General features: G+C 45.3%; 1 protein-coding gene across 1 annotated transcript in view; it reads right to left on the bottom strand.

Moving 5' to 3' along the window:
- LOC139405255 (forkhead box protein K1-like) overlaps positions 1–19,869 on the bottom strand; it is a 57,354-nt gene that overhangs the window by 32,531 nt on the left and 4,954 nt on the right. Inside the window, exons 3-4 of the mRNA XM_071147700.1 lie at positions 8,909–9,086; positions 8,627–8,773 (exon numbers count right to left, since the gene is read on the bottom strand). Of these exons, the coding sequence (XP_071003801.1) occupies positions 8,627–8,773; positions 8,909–9,086 (325 nt within the window). The remainder of the gene's footprint in view (positions 1–8,626; positions 8,774–8,908; positions 9,087–19,869) is intronic.

Genomic DNA, 19,869 nt, shown 5'->3' with positions numbered 1-19,869 from the left:
GGTAGTAGGGGTAGGTGACGTGTCTAGTTACCTGGTAGTAGGGGTAGGTGACGTGTCTAGTTACCTGGTAGTAGGGGTAGGTGACGTGTCTAGTTACCTGGTAGTAGGGGTAGGTGACGTGTCTAGTTACCTGGTAGTAGGGGTAGGTGACGTGTCTAGTTACCTGGTAGTAGGGGTAGGTGACGTGTCTAGTTACCTGGTAGTAGGGGTAGGTGACGTGTCTAGTTACCTGGTAGTAGGGGTAGGTGACGTGTCTAGTTACCTGGTAGTAGGGGTAGGTGACGTGTCTAGTTACCTGGTAGTAGGGGTAGGTGACGTGTCTAGTTACCTGGTAGTAGGGGTAGGTGACGTGTCTAGTTACCTGGTAGTAGGGGTAGGTGACGTGTCTAGTTACCTGGTAGTAGGGGTAGGTGACGTGTCTAGTTACCTGGTAGTAGGGGTAGGTGACGTGTCTAGTTACCTGGTAGTAGGGGTAGGTGACGTGTCTAGTTACCTGGTAGTAGGGGTAGGTGACGTGTCTAGTTACCTGGTAGTAGGGGTAGGTGACGTGTCTAGTTACCTGGTAGTAGGGGTAGGTGACGTGTCTAGTTACCTGGTAGTAGGGGTAGGTGACGTGTCTAGTTACCTGGTAGTAGGGGTAGGTGACGTGTCTAGTTACCTGGTAGTAGGGGTAGGTGACGTGTCTAGTTACCTGGTAGTAGGGGTAGGTGACGTGTCTAGTTACCTGGTAGTAGGGGTAGGTGACGTGTCTAGTTACCTGGTAGTAGGGGTAGGTGACGTGTCTAGTTACCTGGTAGTAGGGGTAGGTGACGTGTCTAGTTACCTGGTAGTAGGGGTAGGTGACGTGTCTAGTTACCTGGTAGTAGGGGTAGGTGACGTGTCTAGTTACCTGGTAGTAGGGGTAGGTGACGTGTCTAGTTACCTGGTAGTAGGGGTAGGTGACGTGTCTAGTTACCTGGTAGTAGGGGTAGGTGACGTGTCTAGTTACCTGGTAGTAGGGGTAGGTGACGTGTCTAGTTACCTGGTAGTAGGGGTAGGTGACGTGTCTAGTTACCTGGTAGTAGGGGTAGGTGACGTGTCTAGTTACCTGGTAGTAGGGGTAGGTGACGTGTCTAGTTACCTGGTAGTAGGGGTAGGTGACGTGTCTAGTTACCTGGTAGTAGGGGTAGGTGACGTGTCTAGTTACCTGGTAGTAGGGGTAGGTGACGTGTCTAGTTACCTGGTAGTAGGGGTAGGTGACGTGTCTAGTTACCTGGTAGTAGGGGTAGGTGACGTGTCTAGTTACCTGGTAGTAGGGGTAGGTGACGTGTCTAGTTACCTGGTAGTAGGGGTAGGTGACGTGTCTAGTTACCTGGTAGTAGGGGTAGGTGACGTGTCTAGTTACCTGGTAGTAGGGGTAGGTGACGTGTCTAGTTACCTGGTAGTAGGGGTAGGTGACGTGTCTAGTTACCTGGTAGTAGGGGTAGGTGACGTGTCTAGTTACCTGGTAGTAGGGGTAGGTGACGTGTCTAGTTACCTGGTAGTAGGGGTAGGTGACGTGTCTAGTTACCTGGTAGTAGGGGTAGGTGACGTGTCTAGTTACCTGGTAGTAGGGGTAGGTGACGTGTCTAGTTACCTGGTAGTAGGGGTAGGTGACGTGTCTAGTTACCTGGTAGTAGGGGTAGGTGACGTGTCTAGTTACCTGGTAGTAGTGGTAGGGGTAGGTGACGTGTCTAGTTACCTGGTAGTAGGGGTAGGTGACGTGTCTAGTTACCTGGTAGTAGGGGTAGGTGACGTGTCTAGTTACCTGGTAGTAGGGGTAGGTGACGTGTCTAGTTACCTGGTAGTAGGTGTAGGTGACGTGTCTAGTTACCTGGTAGTAGGGGTAGGTGACGTGTCTAGTTACCTGGTAGTAGGGGTAGGTGACGTGTCTAGTTACCTGGTAGTAGGGGTAGGTGACGTGTCTAGTTACCTGGTAGTAGGGGTAGGTGACGTGTCTAGTTACCTGGTAGTAGGGGTAGGTGACGTGTCTAGTTACCTGGTAGTAGGGGTAGGTGACGTTTCTAGTTACCTGGTAGTAGGGGTAGGTGACGTGTCTAGTTACCTGGTAGTAGGGGTAGGTGACGTGTCTAGTTACCTGGTAGTAGGGGTAGGTGACGTGTCTAGTTACCTGGTAGTAGGGGTAGGTGACGTGTCTAGTTACCTGGTAGTAGGGGTAGGTGACGTGTCTAGTTACCTGGTAGTAGGGGTAGGTGACGTGTCTAGTTACCTGGTAGTAGGGGTAGGTGACGTGTCTAGTTACCTGGTAGTAGGGGTAGGTGACGTGTCTAGTTACCTGGTAGTAGGGGTAGGTGACGTGTCTAGTTACCTGGTAGTAGGGGTAGGTGACGTGTCTAGTTACCTGGTAGTAGGGGTAGGTGACGTGTCTAGTTACCTGGTAGTAGGGGTAGGTGACGTGTCTAGTTACCTGGTAGTAGGGGTAGGTGACGTGTCTAGTTACCTGGTAGTAGGGGTAGGTGACGTGTCTAGTTACCTGGTAGTAGGGGTAGGTGACGTGTCTAGTTACCTGGTAGTAGGGGTAGGTGACGTGTCTAGTTACCTGGTAGTAGGGGTAGGTGACGTGTCTAGTTACCTGGTAGTAGGGGTAGGTGACGTGTCTAGTTACGTGTCTAGTTACCTGGTAGTAGGGGTAGGTGACGTGTCTAGTTACCTGGTAGTAGGGGTAGGTGACGTGTCTAGTTACCTGGTAGTAGGGGTAGGTGACGTGTCTAGTTACCTGGTAGTAGGGGTAGGTGACGTGTCTAGTTACCTGGTAGTAGGGGTAGGTGACGTGTCTAGTTACCTGGTAGTAGGGGTAGGTGACGTGTCTAGTTACCTGGTAGTAGGGTAGGTGACGTGTCTAGTTACCTGGTAGTAGGGGTAGGTGACGTGTCTAGTTACCTGGTAGTAGGGGTAGGTGACGTGTCTAGTTACCTGGTAGTAGGGGTAGGTGACGTGTCTAGTTACCTGGTAGTAGGGGTAGGTGACGTGTCTAGTTACCTGGTAGTAGGGGTAGGTGACGTGTCTAGTTACCTGGTAGTAGGGGTAGGTGACGTGTCTAGTTACCTGGTAGTAGGGGTAGGTGACGTGTCTAGTTACCTGGTAGTAGGGGTAGGTGACGTGTCTAGTTACCTGGTAGTAGGGGTAGGTGACGTGTCTAGTTACCTGGTAGTAGGGGTAGGTGACGTGTCTAGTTACCTGGTAGTAGGGGTAGGTGACGTGTCTAGTTACCTGGTAGTAGGGGTAGGTGACGTGTCTAGTTACCTGGTAGTAGGGGTAGGTGACGTGTCTAGTTACCTGGTAGTAGGGGTAGGTGACGTGTCTAGTTACCTGGTAGTAGGGGTAGGTGACGTGTCTAGTTACCTGGTAGTAGGGGTAGGTGACGTGTCTAGTTACCTGGTAGTAGGGGTAGGTGACGTGTCTAGTTACCTGGTAGTAGGGGTAGGTGACGTGTCTAGTTACCTGGTAGTAGGGGTAGGTGACGTGTCTAGTTACCTGGTAGTAGGGGTAGGTGACGTGTCTAGTTACCTGGTAGTAGGGGTAGGTGACGTGTCTAGTTACCTGGTAGTAGGGGTAGGTGACGTGTCTAGTTACCTGGTAGTAGGGGTAGGTGACGTGTCTAGTTACCTGGTAGTAGGGGTAGGTGACGTGTCTAGTTACCTGGTAGTAGGGGTAGGTGACGTGTCTAGTTACCTGGTAGTAGGGGTAGGTGACGTGTCTAGTTACCTGGTAGTAGGGGTAGGTGACGTGTCTAGTTACCTGGTAGTAGGGGTAGGTGACGTGTCTAGTTACCTGGTAGTAGGGGTAGGTGACGTGTCTAGTTACCTGGTAGTAGGGGTAGGTGACGTGTCTAGTTACCTGGTAGTAGGGGTAGGTGACGTGTCTAGTTACCTGGTAGTAGGGGTAGGTGACGTGTCTAGTTACCTGGTAGTAGGGGTAGGTGACGTGTCTAGTTACCTGGTAGTAGGGGTAGGTGACGTGTCTAGTTACCTGGTAGTAGGGGTAGGTGACGTGTCTAGTTACCTGGTAGTAGGGGTAGGTGACGTGTCTAGTTACCTGGTAGTAGGGGTAGGTGACGTGTCTAGTTACCTGGTAGTAGGGGTAGGTGACGTGTCTAGTTACCTGGTAGTAGGGGTAGGTGACGTGTCTAGTTACCTGGTAGTAGGGGTAGGTGACGTGTCTAGTTACCTGGTAGTAGGGGTAGGTGACGTGTCTAGTTACCTGGTAGTAGGGGTAGGTGACGTGTCTAGTTACCTGGTAGTAGGGGTAGGTGACGTGTCTAGTTACCTGGTAGTAGGGGTAGGTGACGTGTCTAGTTACCTGGTAGTAGGGGTAGGTGACGTGTCTAGTTACCTGGTAGTAGGGGTAGGTGACGTGTCTAGTTACCTGGTAGTAGGGGTAGGTGACGTGTCTAGTTACCTGGTAGTAGGGGTAGGTGACGTGTCTAGTTACCTGGTAGTAGGGGTAGGTGACGTGTCTAGTTACCTGGTAGTAGGGGTAGGTGACGTGTCTAGTTACCTGGTAGTAGGGGTAGGTGACGTGTCTAGTTACCTGGTAGTAGGGGTAGGTGACGTGTCTAGTTACCTGGTAGTAGGGGTAGGTGACGTGTCTAGTTACCTGGTAGTAGGGGTAGGTGACGTGTCTAGTTACCTGGTAGTAGGGGTAGGTGACGTGTCTAGTTACCTGGTAGTAGGGGTAGGTGACGTGTCTAGTTACCTGGTAGTAGGGGTAGGTGACGTGTCTAGTTACCTGGTAGTAGGGGTAGGTGACGTGTCTAGTTACCTGGTAGTAGGGGTAGGTGACGTGTCTAGTTACCTGGTAGTAGGGGTAGGTGACGTGTCTAGTTACCTGGTAGTAGGGGTAGGTGACGTGTCTAGTTACCTGGTAGTAGGGGTAGGTGACGTGTCTAGTTACCTGGTAGTAGGGGTAGGTGACGTGTCTAGTTACCTGGTAGTAGGGGTAGGTGACGTGTCTAGTTACCTGGTAGTAGGGGTAGGTGACGTGTCTAGTTACCTGGTAGTAGGGGTAGGTGACGTGTCTAGTTACCTGGTAGTAGGGGTAGGTGACGTGTCTAGTTACCTGGTAGTAGGGGTAGGTGACGTGTCTAGTTACCTGGTAGTAGGGGTAGGTGACGTGTCTAGTTACCTGGTAGTAGGGGTAGGTGACGTGTCTAGTTACCTGGTAGTAGGGGTAGGTGACGTGTCTAGTTACCTGGTAGTAGGGGTAGGTGACGTGTCTAGTTACCTGGTAGTAGGGGTAGGTGACGTGTCTAGTTACCTGGTAGTAGGGGTAGGTGACGTGTCTAGTTACCTGGTAGTAGGGGTAGGTGACGTGTCTAGTTACCTGGTAGTAGGGGTAGGTGACGTGTCTAGTTACCTGGTAGTAGGGGTAGGTGACGTGTCTAGTTACCTGGTAGTAGGGGTAGGTGACGTGTCTAGTTACCTGGTAGTAGGGGTAGGTGACGTGTCTAGTTACCTGGTAGTAGGGGTAGGTGACGTGTCTAGTTACCTGGTAGTAGGGGTAGGTGACGTGTCTAGTTACCTGGTAGTAGGGGTAGGTGACGTGTCTAGTTACCTGGTAGTAGGGGTAGGTGACGTGTCTAGTTACCTGGTAGTAGGGGTAGGTGACGTGTCTAGTTACCTGGTAGTAGGGGTAGGTGACGTGTCTAGTTACCTGGTAGTAGGGGTAGGTGACGTGTCTAGTTACCTGGTAGTAGGGGTAGGTGACGTGTCTAGTTACCTGGTAGTAGGGGTAGGTGACGTGTCTAGTTACCTGGTAGTAGGGGTAGGTGACGTGTCTAGTTACCTGGTAGTAGGGGTAGGTGACGTGTCTAGTTACCTGGTAGTAGGGGTAGGTGACGTGTCTAGTTACCTGGTAGTAGGGGTAGGTGACGTGTCTAGTTACCTGGTAGTAGGGGTAGGTGACGTGTCTAGTTACCTGGTAGTAGGGGTAGGTGACGTGTCTAGTTACCTGGTAGTAGGGGTAGGTGACGTGTCTAGTTACCTGGTAGTAGGGGTAGGTGACGTGTCTAGTTACCTGGTAGTAGGGGTAGGTGACGTGTCTAGTTACCTGGTAGTAGGGGTAGGTGACGTGTCTAGTTACCTGGTAGTAGGGGTAGGTGACGTGTCTAGTTACCTGGTAGTAGGGGTAGGTGACGTGTCTAGTTACCTGGTAGTAGGGGTAGGTGACGTGTCTAGTTACCTGGTAGTAGGGGTAGGTGACGTGTCTAGTTACCTGGTAGTAGGGGTAGGTGACGTGTCTAGTTACCTGGTAGTAGGGGTAGGTGACGTGTCTAGTTACCTGGTAGTAGGGGTAGGTGACGTGTCTAGTTACCTGGTAGTAGGGGTAGGTGACGTGTCTAGTTACCTGGTAGTAGGGGTAGGTGACGTGTCTAGTTACCTGGTAGTAGGGGTAGGTGACGTGTCTAGTTACCTGGTAGTAGGGGTAGGTGACGTGTCTAGTTACCTGGTAGTAGGGGTAGGTGACGTGTCTAGTTACCTGGTAGTAGGGGTAGGTGACGTGTCTAGTTACCTGGTAGTAGGGGTAGGTGACGTGTCTAGTTACCTGGTAGTAGGGGTAGGTGACGTGTCTAGTTACCTGGTAGTAGGGGTAGGTGACGTGTCTAGTTACCTGGTAGTAGGGGTAGGTGACGTGTCTAGTTACCTGGTAGTAGGGGTAGGTGACGTGTCTAGTTACCTGGTAGTAGGGGTAGGTGACGTGTCTAGTTACCTGGTAGTAGGGGTAGGTGACGTGTCTAGTTACCTGGTAGTAGGGGTAGGTGACGTGTCTAGTTACCTGGTAGTAGGGGTAGGTGACGTGTCTAGTTACCTGGTAGTAGGGGTAGGTGACGTGTCTAGTTACCTGGTAGTAGGGGTAGGTGACGTGTCTAGTTACCTGGTAGTAGGGGTAGGTGACGTGTCTAGTTACCTGGTAGTAGGGGTAGGTGACGTGTCTAGTTACCTGGTAGTAGGGGTAGGTGACGTGTCTAGTTACCTGGTAGTAGGGGTAGGTGACGTGTCTAGTTACCTGGTAGTAGGGGTAGGTGACGTGTCTAGTTACCTGGTAGTAGGGGTAGGTGACGTGTCTAGTTACCTGGTAGTAGGGGTAGGTGACGTGTCTAGTTACCTGGTAGTAGGGGTAGGTGACGTGTCTAGTTACCTGGTAGTAGGGGTAGGTGACGTCTCTAGTTACCTGGTAGTAGGGGTAGGTGACGTGTCTAGTTACCTGGTAGTAGGGGTAGGTGACGTGTCTAGTTACCTGGTAGTAGGGGTAGGTGACGTGTCTAGTTACCTGGTAGTAGGGGTAGGTGACGTGTCTAGTTACCTGGTAGTAGGGGTAGGTGACGTGTCTAGTTACCTGGTAGTAGGGGTAGGTGACGTGTCTAGTTACCTGGTAGTAGGGGTAGGTGACGTGTCTAGTTACCTGGTAGTAGGGGTAGGTGACGTGTCTAGTTACCTGGTAGTAGAGGTAGGTGACGTGTCTAGTTACCTGGTAGTAGGGGTAGGTGACGTGTCTAGTTACCTGGTAGTAGGGGTAGGTGACGTGTCTAGTTACCTGGTAGTAGGGGTAGGTGACGTGTCTAGTTACCTGGTAGTAGGGGTAGGTGACGTGTCTAGTTACCTGGTAGTAGAGGTAGGTGACGTGTCTAGTTACCTGGTAGTAGGGGTAGGTGACGTGTCTAGTTACCTGGTAGTAGGGGTAGGTGACGTGTCTAGTTACCTGGTAGTAGGGGTAGGTGACGTGTCTAGTTACCTGGTAGTAGGGGTAGGTGACGTGTCTAGTTACCTGGTAGTAGGGGTAGGTGACGTGTCTAGTTACCTGGTAGTAGGGGTAGGTGACGTGTCTAGTTACCTGGTAGTAGGGGTAGGTGACGTGTCTAGTTACCTGGTAGTAGGGGTAGGTGACGTGTCTAGTTACCTGGTAGTAGGGGTAGGTGACGTGTCTAGTTACCTGGTAGTAGGGGTAGGTGACGTGTCTAGTTACCTGGTAGGTGACGTGTCTAGTTACCTGGTAGTAGGGGTAGGTGACGTGTCTAGTTACCTGGTAGTAGGGGTAGGTGACGTGTCTAGTTACCTGGTAGTAGGGGTAGGTGACGTGTCTAGTTACCTGGTAGGTGACGTGTCTAGTTACCTGGTAGTAGGGGTAGGTGACGTGTCTAGTTACCTGGTAGTAGGGGTAGGTGATGTGTCTAGTTACCTGGTAGTAGGGGTAGGTGACGTGTCTAGTTACCTGGTAGTAGGGGTAGGTGACGTGTCTAGTTACCTGGTAGTAGGGGTAGGTGACGTGTCTAGTTACCTGGTAGTAGGGGTAGGTGACGTGTCTAGATACCTGGTAGTAGGGGTAGGTGATGTGTCTAGTTACCTGGTAGTAGGGGTAGGTGACGTGTCTAGTTACCTGGTAGTAGGGGTAGGTGACGTGTCTAGTTACCTGGTAGTAGGGGTAGGTGATGTGTCTAGTTACCTGGTAGTAGGGGTAGGTGACGTGTCTAGTTACCTGGTAGTAGGGGTAGGTGACGTATCTAGTTACCTGGTAGTAGTGGTAGGGGTAGGTGACGTGTCTAGTTACCTGGTAGTAGTGGTAGGTGACGTGTGTGTGTGTGTCTAGTTACCTGCCAGCCCTTGTCTGCAGTGCGATAGTAGGGGTAGTGTTTGGTGATGTGTGTGTAGATTCCAGACAGGGTCAGCTGTCTGTCTGGTGCTGAAGAGATGGCCTGGACTATCAACTGGGCGTACGAGTAGGGAGGCTTAGATTCATCCTGGATAAGACAGGAGAGAGGGGTTAATTTATATATATATATATATATATATATATATATATATATATATATATATATATATATATATATATATATATATATATAAATAAAACACACACACAGAGTGAAGTATACCTTGGGGCTGTCTCCACCGCCGGACTCTCCGTGTTGCTCGGCAACGCCCCGCTGTTGCTCGGAGACAGCCTTGGCAGCGAACTCCGCAGCCAGCTGGAGGTCAGATGTCACGTTGCGTCCGTAGCGATAACCCGATGACCCCGCACCCCTCGGACTGGCCGGGCACGAGTTAGGAACACTGGAGAGGAGGATGAGAGGGGAGAAGGAGAGGAGAATGAGAAGGAGAGGAGAATGAGAAGGAGAGGAGAGAAGGAGAGGAGAATGAGAAGGAGAGGAGAGAAGAATGAGAGGGGAGAAGGATGAGAGGGGAGAAGGAGAGGAGAAGGAGGAGAGAAGGATGAGAGGGGAGGAGGAGAGAAGGATGAGAGGGGAGGAGGAGAGAAGGATGAGAGGGGAGGAGGAGAGAAGGATGAGAGGGGAGGAGGAGAGAAGGATGAGAGGGGAGGAGGAGAGAAGGATGAGAGGGGAGGAGGAGAGGAGAAGGAGGAGAGGAGAGAAGGATGAGAGGGGAGAAGGATGAGAGGGGAGAAGGATGAGAGGGGAGAAGGATGAGAGGGGAGAAGTATGAGAGGGGAGAAGTATGAGAGGGAGAAGTATGAGAGGGGAGAAGGAGAGGAGAAGGAGGAGAGGAGAGAAGGAGGAGAGAAGGATGAGAGAGGTCCACTCACACAGACAGCATCGTGAAGAAGGCGCAGCAGCGCCTCTTCAACCTCAGGAGGCTGAAGAAATTCGGCTTGTCACCAAAAGCACTCACAAACTTCTACAGATGCACAATCGAGAGCATCCTGGCGGGCTGTATCACCGCCTGGTACGGCAACTGCTCCGCCCTCAACCGTAAGGCTCTCCAGAGGGTAGTGAGGTCTGCACAACGCATCACCGGGGGCAAACTACCTGCCCTCCAGGACACCTACACCACCCGATGTCACAGGAAGGCCATAAAGATCATCAAGGACATCAACCACCCGAGCCACTGCCTGTTCACCCCGCTATCATCCAGAAGGCGAGGTCAGTACAGGTGCATCAAAGCTGGGACCGAGAGACTGAAAAACAGCTTCTATCTCAAGGCCATCAGACTGTTAAACAGCCACCACTAACATTGAGTTGCTGCTGCCAACACACTGACACTGACTCAACTCCAGCCACTTTAATAATGGGAATTGATGGGAAATGATGTAAATATATAACTAGCCACTTTAAACAATGCTACCTTATATAATGTTACTTACCCTACATTATTAATCTCATATGCATACGTATATACTGTACTCTATATCATCGACTGCATCCTTATGTAATACATGTATCACTAGCCACTTTAACTATGCCACTTTGTTTACATACTCATCTCATATGTATATACTGTACTCGATACCATCTACTGTATCTTGCCTATGCTGCTCTGTACCATCATTCATTCATATATCCTTATGTACATATTCTTTATCCCCTCACACTGTGTACAAGACAGTAGTTTTGGAATTGTTAGTTAGATTACTTGTTATTACTGCATTGTCGGAACTAGAAGCACAAGCATTTCGCTACACTCGCATTAACATCTGCTAACCATGTGTATGTGACAAATAAAATTTGATTTGAGAGGAGAAGGATGAGAGAGGAGAAAGATGAGAGGGGAGAAGTATGAGAGGGGCGAAGGATGAGAGGGGAGAAGGAGAGGAGAATGAGAAGGAGAGGAGAGAAGGATGAGAGAAGGATGAGGAGAGAAGGATGAGAGAAGGATGAGGAGAGAGAGAGTAAGATCTAGAATAGAATAGGGTAACTCCACCTAAGGGAATTGCGAATACACTCATTTTTTTAAACTTAAAAATGTATGTCAAGGAGAAACCATCGAGTACAAAGTTGAACAAACCATACAATCCTAGGACTACTTTAAACCATTTACACGGAACATTTGACAAGAACCCATTACCTGGAACAACTGTGCAGATTTACTGAGCGCCGCCAACCCCTACGCTGTGTTCCAGATTAATTTATTTGGACCTTGGTGATTTGTAACACTGAAAGAGGCCCCTGGGTGTCACCATAACCCACCATATGACAACACCACCATGCTATCACCATCACTACTATAACAGAGCTATACTATCACCACTAAAATAACCTCCCACTGTGCCAATAACACCACTAAAATAACCTCCCACTGTGCCAATAACACCACCATACCATCACCACTAAAATAACCTCCCACTGTGTCAATAACACCACCATACTATCACCGCTAAAATAACCTCCCACTGTGCCAATAACACCGCTAAAATAACCTCCTACTGTGCCAATAACACCACCATACCATCACCACTAAAATAACCTCCCACTGTGCCAATAACACCACCATACTAACACCACTAAAATAGGGGTATGTGATGTGTCTAGACGAACGCCACACACCTCTGATCCCATGTGTTAGATACCATCTCCTGCTGCTGTCTGATCCCATGTATTAGATACCATCTCCTCCTGCTGCTGTCTGATCCCATGTATTAGATACCATCTCCTGCTGCTGTCTGATCCCATGTATTAGATACCATCTCCTGCTGCTGTCTGATCCCATGTATTAGATACCATCTCCTCCTGCTGCTGTCTGATCCCATGTGTTAGATACCATCTCCTGCTGCTGTCTGATCCCATGTATTAGATACCATCTCCTGCTGTCTGATCCCATGTATTAGATACCATCTCCTGCTGCTGCTGTCTGATCCCATGTATTAGATACTATCTCCTGCTGCTGTCTGATCCCATGTATTAGATACCATCTCCTGCTATTGGAGCCTGCTCTGCTCTGATTGGCTGCTGTATAAAACACATGTGGTCCGTCACCCCTCCATCTGGAGAGCTACTGGGTGTGCAGGTTCTTGGTCCAACCCTGCTCAAACACACCAGTCAGCTTATCAAGGTTGAGCAGCTGATATTTTACAACGTGGTTGTGTTAGAGCAGGGCTGGAGTAAAAGCCTGCACCCCCAGCAGCAGCCAGAGCCCGGACTTGAACCCGATCAAACATCTCTGAAGAGACCTGAAAATAACGGTGCAGCGACGCTCCCCATCCAACCTGACAGAGCTTGAGAGGATCTGCTGAGAAAAATGGGAGAAATTTCCCCAAATACAGATGTGCCAAGCTTGTAGCGTCATACCCAAGAAGACTCGATGCTGTAATCGCTGCCGAAGGTGCTTCAACAAAGTACTGAGGAAAGGGTCTGAATACTTACGTAAAATGTGATTATATATATATATATCATTTTTTTTGCAAACATTTCTAAAAACCTATTTTCCCTTTGTCATTATGGGGTATTGTGATGTCATTATGGGGTATTGTGATGTCATTATGGGGTATTGTGATGTCATTATGGGGTATTGTGTGTAGATTGATGAGGTGGGGGGGGGGACGATATAATCCAATTTAGAATAAGGCTTTAACGTTAACAAAAGGTGTAAAAAGTCAAGTGGTTTGAATACTTTCTGAAGGCACTGTATATCCCTACGTTACAGTGGAAGATCCCAAGACCACACACACACAGGCCCCTCCTCTGGGCAGCAAAGTAAACACTGGTTTCCAGGGGAGAGTGTGTGTGTTTGTTTTGGCTCAGATGCTGTAGTGCGTCTGCAGGTGGTTCAAACAAAAGAAGAGGAAGGAGAGATGAGGAAGAAGAAGAGTGAAAGACGTATGAAAGGAGAGAGAAAGAAAATAGACAGGAAAAGTTAGAATTAAAAAACGTTCAAACTCAAATTAAACTGTACAACTATAAAACTATAATCAAAACAACCGTAGAACTAGCTGGAGCTATAATCAAACAACCGTAGAACTAGCTGGAGCTATAATCAAACAACCGTAGAACTAGCTGGAGCTATAATCAAACAACCGTAGAACTAGCTGGAGCTATAATCAAACAACCGTAGAACTAGCTGGAGCTATAATCAAACAACCGTAGAACTAGATGGAGCTATAATCAAACAACCGTAGAACTAGCTGGAGCTATAATCAAACAACCGTAGAACTAGCTGGAGCTATAATCAAACAACCGTAGAACTAGCTGGAGCTATAATCAAACAACCGTAGAACTAGCTGGAGCTATAATCAAACAACCGTAGAACTAGCTGGAGCTATAATCAAACAACCGTAGAACTAGCTGGAGCTATAATCAAACAACCGTAGAACTAGCTGGAGCTATAATCAAACAACCGTAGAACTAGATGGAGCTATAATCAAACAACCGTAGAACTAGCTGGAGCTATAATCAAACAACCGTAGAACTAGCTGGAGCTATAATCAAACAACCGTAGAACTAGCTGGAGCTATAATCAAACAACCGTAGAACTAGCTGGAGCTATAATCAAACAACCGTAGAACTAGCTGGAGCTATAATCAAACAACCGTAGAACTAGATGGAGCTATAATCAAACAACCGTAGAACTAGCTGGAGCTATAATCAAACAACCGTAGAACAAGATGGAGCTATAATCAAACAACCGTAGAACTAGCTGGAGCTATAATCAAACAACCGTAGAACTAGCTGGAGCTATAATCAAACAACCGTAGAACTAGCTGGAGCTATAATCAAACAACCGTAGAACTAGATGGAGCTATAATCAAACAACCGTAGAACTAGATGGAGCTATAATCAAACAACCGTAGAACTAGATGGAGCTATAATCAAACAACCGTAGAACTAGATGGAGCTATAATCAAACAACCGTAGAACTAGCTGGAGCTATAATCAAACAACCGTAGAACTATAATCAAACAACCGTAGAACTAGCTGGAGCTATAATCAAAACAACCGTAGAACTAGATGGAGCTATAATCAAACAACCGTAGAAATAGCTGGAGCTATAATCAAACAACCGTAGAACTAGCTGGAGCTATAATCAAACAACTGTAGAACTAGCTGGAGCTATAATCAAACAACCGTAGAACTAGCTGAAGCTATAATCAAACAACCGTAGAACTAGATGGAGCTATAATCAAACAACCGTAGAACTAGCTGGAGCTATAATCAAACAACCGTAGAACTAGCTGGAGCTATAATCAAACAACCGTAGAACTATAATCAAACAACCGTAGAACTAGCTGGAGCTATAATCAAACAACCGTAGAACTAGCTGGAGCTATAATCAAACAACTGTAGAACTAGCTGGAGCTATAATCAAACAACCGTAGAACTAGCTGAAGCTATAATCAAACAACCGTAGAACTAGATGGAGCTATAATCAAACAACCGTAGAACTAGCTGGAGCTATAATCAAACAACCGTAGAACTAGCTGGAGCTATAATCAAACAACCGTAGAACTATAATCAAACAACCGTAGAACTAGCTGGAGCTATAATCAAACAACCGTAGAACTAGCTGGAGCTATAATCAAACAACCGTAGAACTAGATGGAGCTATAATCAAACAACCGTAGAACTAGCTGGAGCTATAATCAAACAACCGTAGAACTAGATGGAGCTATAATCAAACAACCGTAGAACTAGATGGAGCTATAATCAAACAACCGTAGAACTAGCTGGAGCTATAATCAAACAACCGTAGAACTAGCTGGAGCTATAATCAAACAACCGTAGAACTAGATGGAGCTATAATCAAACAACCGTAGAACTAGCTGGAGCTATAATCAAACAACCGTAGAACTAGCTGGAGCTATAATCAAACAACCGTAGAACTAGCTGGAGCTATAATCAAACAACCGTAGAACTATAATCAAACAACCGTAGAACTAGCTGGAGCTATAATCAAACAACCGTAGAACTAGCTGGAGCTATAATCAAACAACCGTAGAACTAGATGGAGCTATAATCAAACAACCGTAGAACTAGCTGGAGCTATAATCAAACAACCGTAGAACTAGATGGAGCTATAATCAAACAACCGTAGAACTAGATGGAGCTATAATCAAACAACCGTAGAACTAGCTGGAGCTATAATCAAACAACCGTAGAACTAGCTGGAGCTATAATCAAACAACCGTAGAACTAGATGGAGCTATAATCAAACAACCGTAGAACTAGATGGAGCTATAATCAAACAACCGTAGAACTAGCTGGAGCTATAATCAAACAACCGTAGAACTAGCTGGAGCTATAATCAAACAACCGTAGAACTAGATGGAGCTATAATCAAACAACCGTAGAACTAGATGGAGCTATAATCAAACAACCGTAGAACTAGATGGAGCTATAATCAAACAACCGTAGAACTAGCTGGAGCTATAATCAAACAACCGTAGAACTAGCTGGAGCTATAATCAAACAACCGTAGAACTAGCTGGAGCTATAATCAAACAACCGTAGAACTAGATGGAGCTATAATCAAACAACCGTAGCACTAGCTGGAGCTATAATCAAACAACCGTAGAACTAGCTGGAGCTATAATCAAACAACCGTAGAACTAGCTGGAGCTATAATCAAACAACCGTAGAACTAGCTGGAGCTATAATCAAACAACCGTAGAACTAGCTGGAGCTATAATCAAACAACCGTAGAACTAGCTGGAGCTATAATCAAACAACCGTAGAACTAGCTGGAGCTATAATCAAACAACCGTAGAACTAGATGGAGATATAATCAAACAACCGTAGAACTAGCTGGAGCTATAATCAAACAACCGTAGAACTATAATCAAACAACCGTAGAACTAGCTGGAGCTATAATCAAAACAACCATAGAACTAGATGGAGCTATAATCAAACAACCGTAGAACTAGCTGGAGCTATAATCAAACAACCGTAGAACTAGCTGGAGCTGGAGCTATAATCAAACAACCGTAGAACTAGCTGGAGCTATAATCAAACAACCGTAGAACTAGCTGGAGCTATAATCAAACAACCGTAGAACTAGCTGGAGCTATAATCAAACAACCGTAGAACTAGATGGAGCTATAATCAAACAACCGTAGAACTAGCTGGAGCTATAATCAAACAACCGTAGAACTAGCTGGAGCTATAATCAAACAACCGTAGAACTAGCTGGAGCTATAATCAAACAACCGTAGAACTAGATGGAGCTATAATCAAACAACCGTAGAACTATAATCAAACAACCGTAGAACTAGCTGGAGCTATAATCAAAACAACCGTAGAACTAGATGGAGCTATAATCAAACAACCGTAGAACTAGATGGAGCTATAATCAAACAACCGTAGAACTAGATGGAGCTATAATCAAACAACCGTAGAACTAGCTGGAGCTATAATCAAACAACCGTAGAACTAGCTGGAGCTATAATCAAACAACCGTAGAACTAGCTGGAGCTGTAATCAAACAACCGTAGAACTAGCTGGAGCTATAATCAAACAACCGTAGAACTAGCTGGAGCTATAATCAAACAACCGTAGAACTAGCTGGAGCTATAATCAAACAACCGTAGAACTAGCTGGAGCTATAATCAAACAACCGTAGAACTAGCTGGAGCTATAATCAAAACAACCGTAGAACTAGCTGGAGCTATAATCAAACAACCGTAGAACTAGCTGGAGCTATAATCAAACAACCGTAGAACTAGCTGGAGCTATAATCAAACAACCGTAGAACTAGCTGGAGCTATAATCAAACAACCGTAGAACTAGCTGGAGCTATAATCAAACAACCGTAGAACTAGATGGAGCTATAATCAAACAACCGTAGAACTAGCTGGAGCTATAATCAAACAACCGTAGAACTAGCTGGAGCTATAATCAAACAACCGTAGAACTAGCTGGAGCTATAATCAAACAACCGTAGAACTAGCTGGAGCTATAATCAAACAACCGTAGAACTATAAATCAAACAATCGTAGAACTATAAATCAAACAGCCGTAGAGCTATAATCAAACAACCGTAGAGCTATAATCAAACAACCGTAGAGCTATAATCAAACAACCGTAGAGCTATAATCAAACAACCGTAGAGCTATAATCAAACAACCGTAGAACTATAATCAAACAACCGTAGAACTATAATCAAACGGCCGTAGAACTAGCTGGAGCTATAATCAAACAACCGTAAAACTAGCTGGAGCTATAATCAAACAACCGTAGAACTAGATGGAGCTATAATCAAACAACCGTAGAACTAGCTGGAGCTATAATCAAACAACCGTAGAACTATAAATCAAACAACCGTAGAACTATAATCAAACAACCGTAGAGCTATAATCAAACAACCGTAGAGCTATAATCAAACAACCGTAGAGCTATAATCAAACAACCGTAGAGCTATAATCAAACAACCGTAGAACTATAATCAAACAACCGTAGAACTATAATCAAACGGCCGTAGAACTAGCTGGAGCTATAATCAAACAACCGTAAAACTAGCTGGAGCTATAATCAAACAACCGTAGAACTAGATGGAGCTATAATCAAACAACCGTAGAACTAGCTGGAGCTATAATCAAACAACCGTAGAACTAGCTGGAGCTATAATCAAACAACCGTAGAACTATAAATCAAACAACCGTAGAACTATAATCAAACAACCGTAGAGCTATAATCAAACAACCGTAGAGCTATAATCAAACAACCGTAGAGCTATAATCAAACAACCGTAGAGCTATAATCAAACAACCGTAGAGCTATAATCAAACAACCGTAGAGCTATAATCAAACAACCGTAGAGCTATAATCAAACAACCGTAGAGCTATAATCAAACAACCGTAGAACTATAATCAAACAACCGTAGAACTATAATCAAACAGCCGTAGAACTAGCTGGAGCTATAATCAAACAACCGTAGAACTATAATCAAACAACCGTAGAACTATAATCAAACAACCGTAGAACTAACTGGAGATATAATCAAACAACCGTAGAACTATAATCAAACAGCCGTAGAACTAGCTGGAGCTATAATCAAACAACCGTAGAACTATAATCAAACAACCGTAGAACTATAATCAAACAACCGTAGAACTATAATCAAACAACCGTAGAACTAACTGGAGCTATAATCAAACAACCGTAGAACTAGCTGGAACTATAATCAAACAACCGTAGAACTAGCTGGAACTATAATCAAACAACCGTAGAACTAGCTGGAACTATAATCAAACAACCGTAGAACTAACTGGAGCTATAATCAAACAACCGTAGAACTATAATCAAACTACCGTAGAACTAACTGGAGCTATAATCAAACAACCGTAGAACTAGCTGGAGCTATAATCAAACAACCGTAGAACTAGCTGGAGCTATAATCAAACAACCGTAGAACTAGCTGGAACTATAATCAAACAACCGTAGAACTAACTGGAGCTATAATCAAACAACCGTAGAACTATAATCAAACAACCGTAGAACTAGCTGGAGCTATAATCAAACAACCGTAGAACTAACTGGAGCTATAATCAAACAACCGTAGAACTAACTGGAGCTATAATCAAACAACCGTAGAACTATAATCAAACAACCGTAGAACTAGCTGGAGCTATAATCAAACAACCGTAGAACTAACTGGAACTATAATCAAACAACCGTAGAACTAACTGGAGCTATAATCAAACAACCGTAGAACTATAATCAAACTACCGTAGAACTAACTGGAGCTATAATCAAACAACCGTAGAACTAGCTGGAACTATAATCAAACAACCGTAGAGCTAACTGGAACTATAATCAATACAACCGTAGAACTATAATCAAACAACCGTAGAACTAACTGGAGCTATAATCAAACAACCATAGAACTAGCTGGAGCTATAATCAAACAACCATAGAACTAACTGGAACTATAATCAATACAACCGTAGAACTAACTGGAAATATAATCAATACAACCGTAGAACTATAATCAAACAACCGTAGAACTAGCTGGAACTATAATCAATACAACCGTAGAACTAACTGGAGCTATAATCAAACAACCGTAGAACTAGCTGGAGCTATAATCAAACAACCGTAGAACTAGCTGGAGCTATAATCAAACAACCGTAGAACTAGCTGGAACTATAATCAAACAACCGTAGAACTAACTGGAGCTATAATCAAACAACCGTAGAACTATAATCAAACAACCGTAGAACTAGCTGGAGCTATAATCAAACAACCGTAGAACTAACTGGAGCTATAATCAAACAACCGTAGAACTAACTGGAGCTATAATCAAACAACCGTAGAACTATAATCAAACAACCGTAGAACTAGCTGGAGCTATAATCAAACAACCGTAGAGCTAGCTGGAGCTATATAACTATAATCAAACAACCGTAGAGCTAGCTGGAGCTATAATCAAACAACCGTAGAACTAACTGGAGCTATAATCAAACAACCGTAGAACTATAATCAAACAACCGTAGAACTAACTGGAGCTATAATCAAACAACCGTAGAACTAACTGGAAAAGTACAATGATACAACTCTAGAACTATGCAAATAGGCGTACAACTCTAGAACTATGCAAATAGGTGTACAACTCTAGAACTATGCAAATAGGTGTACAACTCTAGAACTATGCAAATAGGTGTACAACTCTAGAACTATGCAAATAGGTGTACAACTCTAGAACTATGCAAATAGGTGTACAACTCTAAAACTATGCAAATAGGTGTACAACTCTAAAACTATGCAAATAGGTGTACAACTCTAAAACTATGCAAATAGGTGTACAACTCTAAAACTATGCAAATAGGTGTACAACTCTAAAACTATGCAAATAGGTGTACAACTCTAGAACTATGCAAATAGGTGTACAACTCTAGAACTATGCAAATAGGTGTACAACTCTAGAACTATGCAAATAGGTGTACAACTCTAGAACTATGCAAATAGGTGTACAACTCTAGAACTATGCAAATAGGTGTACAACTATGTAAATAGGTCTAGAACTATGTAAATAGGTGTACAACTCTAGAACTATGTAAATAGGTCTAGAACTATGTAAATAGGTGTACAACTCTAGAACTATGTAAATAGGTCTAGAACTATGTAAATAGGTGTACAATTCTAGAACTATGTAAATAGGTCTAGAACTATG

Source organism: Oncorhynchus clarkii, unplaced genomic scaffold, assembly GCF_045791955.1.
Source record: "Oncorhynchus clarkii lewisi isolate Uvic-CL-2024 unplaced genomic scaffold, UVic_Ocla_1.0 unplaced_contig_6271_pilon_pilon, whole genome shotgun sequence".
Classification (NCBI taxonomy): Eukaryota; Metazoa; Chordata; class Actinopteri; order Salmoniformes; family Salmonidae; genus Oncorhynchus; species Oncorhynchus clarkii.
Note: the sequence above shows the minus strand (reverse complement) of the source record. Positions and strands in the feature narration are given on the sequence as shown.